This window comes from Apium graveolens, chromosome 10 (assembly GCF_009905375.1).
Source record: "Apium graveolens cultivar Ventura chromosome 10, ASM990537v1, whole genome shotgun sequence".
Taxonomy (NCBI): domain Eukaryota; kingdom Viridiplantae; phylum Streptophyta; class Magnoliopsida; order Apiales; family Apiaceae; genus Apium; species Apium graveolens.
Genome location: NC_133656.1, coordinates 105,089,693 through 105,099,768, shown reverse-complemented (window position 1 = coordinate 105,099,768; position 10,076 = coordinate 105,089,693). Strand labels below are relative to the sequence as shown.

General features: G+C 33.8%; 1 protein-coding gene across 1 annotated transcript; it reads right to left on the bottom strand.

Annotated features, from left to right (window-relative positions):
* Positions 1-2,231: 2,231 nt before the first annotated feature.
* On the bottom strand, positions 2,232-4,595 carry LOC141692800 (fasciclin-like arabinogalactan protein 4). The gene is made up of 2 exons (XM_074497742.1): positions 3,282-4,595; positions 2,232-2,586 (listed from the first exon to the last, which is right to left on the bottom strand). Exons 1-2 carry the CDS (start codon positions 4,460-4,462, stop codon positions 2,415-2,417), a joined length of 1,353 nt encoding a protein of 450 aa, XP_074353843.1. The 5' UTR covers positions 4,463-4,595; the 3' UTR covers positions 2,232-2,414.
* Positions 4,596-10,076: the final 5,481 nt, after the last annotated feature.

The following is a 10,076-nucleotide window of genomic DNA, read 5'->3' as shown; positions in this document are numbered from 1 at the left end:
TTAACAATTTTCATTTCTCCCACGGTTATTCTACAGTCTAGAGGAGGGATGGCTTCTATACAACATATGTACCATGTAAAGAAAATGATTTGATGCTATCTATTATATTATATATATAATAGAGTAAGTGGAAGTTTTAATGAGACAATTTAATCAAGCAAAATGACTGTTATACTCTCTTAAGATGTAAAAAAATATTTTAACCCCATCCTATTTATTTCGTATCAATACCTCCATTATTGTAAGATATTTAATTCTCTCACATTAATAACTAATTTTTATTAAAACATACTTAATAGCTAATTAATCTATAAACTACTATATATATATAATACAACAAGCGAGTTTGTTGAGTAAATTAATTTATATGACTATTATGCCACTACTTAATATCTATATAATATTTATTTTACATTTATTGTCACAATTAATATTTATTAGTTGACTATTAATACTTATATAATAGTTGTTGTTCATAATTAATATATATTAATTAACGCATCATTAATATGCTTCACCATTGTGTACTTTATATATACATTAATGTAAATGTAAAATTTATTTAACTAAATAACCATTTGTTAAATATTATTAATTTTACATGATTAGTATACACGTATACATATTCATATATATATATATATATAAATAGATATACACATACACACATGTATATGTATTTATTCGAACCAGACTAGCATTTTAAAAACGAATACTCGAATTGAATATTTGATCGGGCTACTAATTTTTACTCATCAATCGCATTTATGAAACAAAAAATAATCTAACCGCAATTATAATATAAACACATATAATAATCTAAAAAAATCAACGAATTATACATATTTTCATGTCCGTTCATAATTTAATAATATTTATTTCACACTTATTCTTTTAATTAATGCACCATTAATATTTATATTTTTAAATATCACTGAAATATATATTAAAAACTACTTATTTTGATTTAGATTTATGTTTGAGTAATAAGTCCATATATACATATGTTTTGTCAATAATATTATTCATAATAATATATCATCCAATACTCATACGTGAGAAACATATCAAACATAAACCTAATTCAAATTAAGTACTTTTTGATATTTCGGTGAAATTTAAAATTCTAAATATTAATATTTATAATTCACGTATTCATATTATAAATTTGATAATTAATAACATATGAGTTAGGTGTCAACTAAAAAAACTATGTATCGAGCATATATATGTACATTGAACTATTTATGCATCTAATTAGATAAATTATATATACTATTGTCACTTTAACTATTATATTTTTATTGTACAAATAAATTCAAAAAGATTAAGAAACTTTCATATATATATTTATATTGACACTAAGTGTTGTATCACTAATCAATCACATTTTTAACATACAAACAAATTAAATAATTATGAACAGATCAATATTTTATACATATTTAGAGAATGTTTGGCATCACACGGGCTAAAGATTGTGTTATGTATAAGTAATCGACCTCTGAGATATCTTGTTATTATTTTCTTTAATCGTTCAAAACGAGTTATATATCATTCCATTTCTCATGTGTTATTTTCTTTGAAATGTATGGTAGAAAATGAATACAGACACACATATAATTTTTAGCTTATAGCCTTCATTAAACATATGATCATGTTGGTTTATATTGATGTTTAGTTGCGATCTTACACGTCACAACTTGAAAGAATGATAGCAACTAAAGCAAATAATCTTAGTAATGTTTTTATATCAAATGTAACCAGAAGAAGCCTAACATGTTCAAAAATATGTATTTGTTAATATTGAATGAGAGACGTGAAAAATTATTGAGGTCAAGAATAAATATTCAAATAACAATCAAAAATAAAATAATAAATGTACAAACTACTATATTTTGTAGTATTCTCAAATAAGCACAAACACTTTTACATCAACCCCATGGATCACCTTTAATAGTGGACAACAAGAAATACCACAAATATTTTTAAAACAGTCAACATGAATCGCCATTAGCAATGGATAACAAGAAATACCACTTATGACCTATATTGTTTCGGTCAATTTTCAAGAATACGTTTAACCCAAATATCACCACATCCAAAAAAAAACTCATATATATTCAAACAAATACGTACTCAATCCACCGGGTAATGACATGCATATACTGTCAATAATTGTAATTAAAACAAATAATCACAACAACATTATATCATACCACAAATACTCATGCTCACATACACAAATAAATATATCATTTATCCATCGTAAAATAACATAAATATACCGTTAGCAATTACAATTATAAAATAAAATTGAAAACGCAATATAAAGCACGGGCTACAGAGCTGGTTTTTACTAAATGTGCAATTGGATCTTTTTGCAGACTTTGTTATTAACTTTGTTGATTTTGTTATAGACTCGGAGGCATTAGCTTAGCTCCTGTGGAGGTTAAAATGTAAAATGGAGGAGAGGGGGACAACTCTGCGGAGTTTATCCAAGCCCTTAATTGAACGATTCTCTGATGGATTGAATGGTCTTTCCACCTCCTGTCCCTTTGCCCCCATTGTAGTCTTGTTCTACAACTATTGGCATTAGACATTAGTACAACTTAAGAAGAGTTTGATCCCCAACGCCAACAGCGAAAACCAATCGGAAAAAGAAGAAGATTTGACAACCATCCCAAACAACTTACATTTAACTTCACACATTTGTTTTTACCGTGATGTAAGTTGCTTGTATTTTTTGACTAGGTTCGTTTAGCCTCGGATGCTTGTAACTTATTCCTAATATAGTAAATTGTAGGTGCAATTTACTATTCCAATCTCCTGATCACTCAAGTTTAATCAAATGTTACTACAGTCTACATGTAAATAAGTTGCATGAAAATTTGACTAGCAGAGAAGAAAGTTACCAGAAATAAGGAAAACTTATCTTCACTTTCTAAAATTAACAAAACAGATATACTTACACAACAAGCTATCTAATAATTCAAGTGATCAACAATAATGCAGGTTCAATGTTGGTATAAAATATCTTCCCAACCTCTCAATTATAATATACAACATGAAATCAATCATTAATCTCCCACCGTCGCCCCCACCAACAAAAAAGAAATGGCCTGTTCTTTTAGCCAATTTCAAATTTCCGTGTTAAATTTTACAAAAATGTATAATAAACAAATTCAAGGAAAAAGAATGTTACAATTGACAAAAAAATAAAAACATTTCAATATGACAGTACATACAACAATACTATACAACAAAAACCAGCAATGCACCTGTCCAATCGAGTTGCCTCCGATTTAATTTCTCTTTGAAACACCGGTGCCGACGAACTCTCAGGCGAAACCGCGGTCTTCGGGGGTTGCGCAATTGCGTAATGACCTCCGATACTCGGTTTAAATATAATTGGTTTATTTCCAAAAATTTCTCTAGGTAATAATACCCTAGACACTCCGAATATCGCCACCGGTTTTTGATCGAAAACGGTTTGCGTTACGGAGGCTTGTACGATACCCGAATTAATCGAAACCGAACCGTTAACTCGAGAAATATTTAATGTGAAACTACCGGCTCCCATATGTTCGGTTGCTAAAGTTGGTTGGGCCGGGTTCACTATTGACTCAAGTGAACCAAGTGGATAATAAGAATGTAACACGTGGAATCTTAACACCACAGCTTTTTTATCAGCTGGTAAAGATTGGAATCTAGCATTAGGTGGTAGATCGGAAAAAGATTCGTCGGTTGGAATAAAAAGAGTAATCCCGGCGCCGTTTTCATCTTCTTCGAATTCATCAACGACGCCGGATGCTTGTAGCATTGCGACGGCCACATTAAAATTATGGCCATCGGTTATGGCTTTCGTAATATTCAGGTCTATCCGAGGACCTGATTCGGAAGCCATAAGATCAGCACTTATCGGAACCAGTAAATTATTTATCGAAAAAATTGATAAATTATAAGGTACCGATTTAACGAGCGACAATAAAGTCGCATTGCTTTCGGGCGAAACAAAAGATGTGACATCAGTGGCCGGATTATGGCTAATATTAACAGAGCCAAAATTGCTAGTAGCACGACCAGTAGTCTGAAACAGGGTAGTAATTAATTTTCCCGAACTTGAAAAATGGCGAAGATCGGATAATGACAGGTACTGAAGAAGTACATGATATCGCAGAATATCGGCGATATCAGGGCGTGTCGTGGAAGCAGTGGAAGTACGTAGAAATGAGTTGGGAACAGCAAGAATAGTGAGGGAAGTGCGGTGAGTGAGATCAAGAGGGATTGAAGTTGAGAGGAGGAGATTAGTGAAGTCAGAGAAGTGAGGGTAAGAGGAAAGGAGAGTAGTGATGTTAGTGAAGGAAAGACTGGGGAGTGGAGATAACAGGAGTAAAAAGAGAAGAGTGATAGGGGTAAATATGGAAACAAGAGATGGAGGGGATGTAGTAGTAGTAGCCATGCTAGGGAATTATAATTGGTATTTTTTGGGGGTTGAGTTGGGTTATTGAATTTGCAGGGAGGGGAGGGATGGTAGAGAGTTGGGTGGGGAGAGTGATGATGAGTGAGAGAGGGGGATGGGGATGGGGATGTATGATTGGTTCAATATTGTGCTTATTAATTATTGTATTTTTGTCTTTGTTCTTTTTTAGACTATATTAGTGAGTGCCACTGAATTTTTTGGACACCATTTGTGTTGTCTTTCAGATTTGTGGTTTGAATACTGGTCAGGAGTTTAGTGGCAGGGAGATATCCTGGACAAAATGATCGTTAGTTGTATATGTTATATGGTGGATTAAGTCGGATTAATTGTTATTTAGTTATTAGATGATAATTAAATGACTCCATTATGCAAAAATTTGGTTAATAATCATTTTTTTACAAAAATAAGTCAAGATAAAAAAATTTGAATTAATCGATTCAAAATTAGAGTAATTGATCAAAAATCGGCCTCGTTGATAAAAATATCGATTTTATCCGAATACCAATTTTTATAAAATTATGTATAATATGAATTATTGTGATACATGTAAAATAAAATCTCTATCTATTAAACTTATATATATATTACGATAATTTATTTCAATATACTACAATAAAATTATTGTTTATACTTGATCGGATCTAGTTACAAATTGTGCCAAAATTACTAAGATCAGAGGTGATGTTAGAGTCGTCGAGTAAAATGAGAAAATACGAGAGGTCACACAAAATATCTAAATATTTTTTATCGGAGCTTAAATTTTAAATTTATTTCAATAATTATTTATAATTCATATAATCGCGATAATAGAGTGCCTGTTTGTCATATCATTTAAGGCATTTTTTAACGTGATAATAGCCATTCACTTTCTGAAGTAATATTCGGGTGATTTGCTTCAACGAGGAACTAACAACTTAAATGCGGAAGTTGGAAGTTGGAGGTAGGTCTGTTAATGGATCGAGTTTGGATCGGATCGGCCTAAATTCATATTCATATTCATTTATTTTTTTGGATTCGGATTCAGATCGGATCGGCTCCGGATTTTTTATAGGCCGATCCATATCCGGATCCGTTCGGATCACGGATTTCGGATCCGATATCCGCACCATTTATGTATATTTATTTTTTAACTTAAGTTATTACAATATCTATCTAAAATTGACAATTCCGAAAAATATTAATAAACAAGTAGAATACAACGAAGTCCAAAGATAAATTACAAACTACAATACGCTTTTTGAAACAAATATACTATTGGGTTGTACACTATTTTAAGTTTAACAATGAAAAAATTTGATGTTACGAAATGAAAGTGTTATATGAATTGAGACTTCGGTTATGCGGCTCGAAACGGTAAAAGAATTAGGGTTATAGAAATGGACTGAACTAAAGAGACCGAACCAAACGAAATATAAATAATGAGACTTGACTCAGGATAATACGTTTAAAATTAGAATTATTAAAAATTATTTTTAGTACATTATATATATATATATAAACCGGATCGGGTTATTAACGGATCAGATCAGCCTAAATCCATATCCGCTCCATTTATAATCGAATTTTTCTTATCGGATCGGATCTCAGATCGGATTTTTAATAAATCGATCCATATCCGCTAAAATGACCTCAGATCGGATTTTCGCTCCATTGACAGGCCTAGTTGGAGGGATGTATATTCTCATTTCATTTTGCTCAACATATTTATGTTTTACAATTTCTTTAGTTTAATACCATTGTATTGTAGTTGATAATTTTATTTATTGAGCTGGATAAAATAACATTAATGATTTAGGGCTTATTTACTGTCATCTCGGATTCGATTCTCTCTCCCCTAAAATTTATGAGAACATATACTTAATTGTACGACATATAAGTAATATCGAAAGTAACTAATAAGTAATGTATCAAAATCAGTATTTTAAAAATTCCCGATTTAATCGATTAATTCCCGATTACTCATCTACAAGTTACTTGACTGATTCGATTTTTGAAATACGATTAATCACTATAAATTTTTCTTTATCGGGGTATAGATAAATATTTATTAAAGTTAAAATACTATATTCATTTAAATATGCATAATTATAGAATTTATAATATAAATAATATATTTTTGTTAATAAATAACTAATATAATAATAAAAATACATTAAATAATATTTTAATATTAAAATATAACCGATTTTTACTCCTCTTAATTCTCTATTTTTTATTAATCCTAAATCGGCAGCTCAACCGACTCCCGATTATTATAACACTGATCAAAATTATTAATTCATGTCATTTGTAATTTATATTTTATTTTTATTTCAAAAAAAGTATAACTTATAAGTTTTGATTTACCAAATACATTATTAATTTATAAGTTACATATACGTAAAATATCCAAACACTTAATTAATTTATAATTCACGATATTCTTATCACTAATATGATGATTTTCAAATTTAAATTATAAATTATATATATTTTTTAAATTCTCAAACGGGCTCCTAGGAATGGTCAATCCAAACATAAATAGGAGTTGTTTTCTACCTGCGTGTTCAGAAATTGGAGGTGACCTTGGCATACCTTTCAGACCTCTCACCTAGAGCTGGCCAAACGAGCGGTTTGACTCGGCCCGTTCGCAATTCGGCTCGTCAAAATTCGCCTAATTCGGCGCGTCAACGAACAGTTCATTATTCGGCACTAATCGTCAAGTTTAACGAACCGAATACGAACACTATTTTATAAAACCGGAAGCGGCCCGGAATCGGACCGGCCTGAACCGGCTAATTCGTTGACGAACAAACAAAAAATTGAGGGGGTTATTCGCGGTTAACCGGCCCGCGAATAATTCGTTGGTCGCGATTAAAGTTCACGCGCCAAGAACAAATTATTTCTTATATTGGAAGTCATACCAAGAACGGTTCCATGTGCGCCTCTGTAGTATGAGCTTGTCAATGTACCAAACCTCTTTTGTCCAGCTGAAATCCAAAAAATGAAGTTAAAAAAAGGAAAAAAGATTGTAATTCTGCTTCTCTTGTCACTTTAATCTTACGATCACAAAAATGATCAATTTATGTTTACAATATTGTAACTTTAATATTTATGTTTAATTTATGTTTACAATATTGTAACTTTAATCTTTATACTTAATTAATTTATGCTTAATTTAAAAAAAGAAAAAAATTGTAATTTATGTTTACAAAAAAGTTGATTAATTGTAATTTACAACTACAAACAAGAGTTTATTAAAAAAGAATAGAAATATGCTTATGGTATGCGCGTGCAACATGCATACTATACTATCAGGTTTATTCACCTGAACCAAGCGGTTAACCGCCTACCTATCAGTTTTCTTTATTCTAGTTTAATCATATTATTTGTTTGTTAACCGCACAAACCGCCTATTCGCCTGAACCGTGTTATTCGCTTTATTCACGTGCCGTTCACGAGTCCTCCAACTCTGTAATCGGCCCGGCTCGGCCCGAACCGTATATCCTCGTGCGCCGTTCACGGTTTTAGATGTCAACTAACCGACCCGTCCAAAATTCGGCTCGGCACGCTCGGCCCGTTCGTTTGGCCGACTCTACTCTCACCCTCAAAACACATAATATCATCTTCACCAATGATAACTCTGGTGAGCGGGCGGCTCCGTCCGACGGCGTTCCTGGACCTTCTGTGCGTGGATGAGGTGTAGCTGCTGGTTGGGCGCCTGCAAAACAACACCGGAAGGGGGGTTTAGCTCCCACGGCGCCTCCGGTGTAAGAATAAGAACCAGCTTTGGAGAAGATGAAGGTATGTATATTTATGTAATTTAGAGGCTGCTGTGTGTTTGTGTGTGGATGTGTATATGTGATGGCTGCTGTGTGTTTTTGAGTGTATGAGAGTGTGTGAGTGTGCAAGAGTGAATATTTTCCAACCCCCAAACCCTTCAGCCTTTGGGGTATATATAGCCCCAAGGTAGGGTTTAGGGGTAGTTACCTCTGAATCTGGGCCGTTGGATCTTGGGAGCGGAGGACGCCTGGCTTGGGGGATTGCTTACACGTGTCCAGGGGAGGACCACCTACAGAGTGTCCTAACGGCCTTCTGACACGCGCCGTGCTTGTCTGGTGCGTTGGTTATTGATAGCTGTCATAGTTACGTGCCCACGTACCCTTGCTTGGCGGGTTGTGGGATGTGCATGTTTTACTGAGACTCCCCTCATGGTTATCTTGGCCCCGATCCGGATCCGGGTATGCAGGTGGATCCGGATCCGGGAAATAGGATAGACCCGGGCCTGGGAGAGGGGGGTCTTGGTAAGTTAGTTGAGCCTGTATTCCTTTAGTCCAGGTTGACGCCTATCCGGGTCTCTTATACCCTATTATTTGCCCCACACTCCCTTATGCAGATTTTCTGGATGAGGGAGTAGAGTAGGGTTGCATATTTGGCTCAGGGAAAACTTTTCTGCTCCTGGTTGCCCTCAATCCGGGTCTGGTATAGTAGATGTCAATCTGGATTAAGGTATAGTAGTTGCTTTAGAAAATTTTCTGCTTCTGGTTGCCCCCAATCCGGATTTGGAGTAATGGATGCCAATCCGTATTAAGGTAGAATAGTTGCTTCAGATCTGTATCCGGCTGTCAATGGTCCGGATCATAGCTTTGGGTCCGGATCGTGGGCTGTGGAATTTGAAGAGTTTTTAACTTGTAACGTCTTTCAGTTTTTCCCTCCCACGAATTTGAATTTTTAGGCAGTTATTCCTAAAAATTCGGCCCATAATGATTATGGGTTTTAAATGTGTTTTAGTATGCATATATATATATATATATTGTAACTGTTTTCCGACCCAATAGGATCCTGCCACGTGGCAGGGCAGTTCTCCTCCCCGCCTCTATAAAAGCTGAAACCCCATTTTTTATTTCTTTTCTATTCTCATAGAATCTGAACAGTCTCTTTCTCTTCTTCTTTTCTCTCTCAAATTTTTCGGTTTTCCTTCGAAGGCTTGGGGTGCTGCTCAATTCTTCATCGCCATTTCGTCTTTTGTTGTCTTCGTTTCCGCCCAATCTGTAAGTTTTTCTATTCTTGCTTTTTCTTCTCGACTTTTCTCATGTTTCGAAGTAGTCGGTAAATTTATATGTTTTTGGTTTATTTTTGTAAAAAAGTTTGTATGTTTTCGTTTATGTGTTTGTATATCTGTACGTTTTTCTGTGTTTTAGGCTCGATTTTTGTTGATTTGTATGGGTTTTTCGTTTGATTTTTCTGGGTTTTTTGGGGATGTTCTTCGTGTTCTTGGAGAGAATATAATTGCGTGTATATGTAAAAGTTGTGTGTTTTGGTTTTTGACTCTCAAAGTTGCTGTTTTTGGGCGAGGGTTTTGATTTTGATCCGGGTAGGGGTTACAGGATCCGGGTCTGGGGTAGGTTTATTGTAGGATTGTATAACTTGGGGTTTTTAGCTGTTTTGGTAGTTTTTGGTTGCTATTGATCCGGATCTAAGTGTTTACCACAAAGATCCGGGTCCATGGTTTTTTTGCTATTTATTTGTGGTTAACATGATCCGGATCGTTGATATTTTTCCGGGTTGGACTTGCATTAGTGGTTCGGATCATGATCCTGTAACATAGCGTACC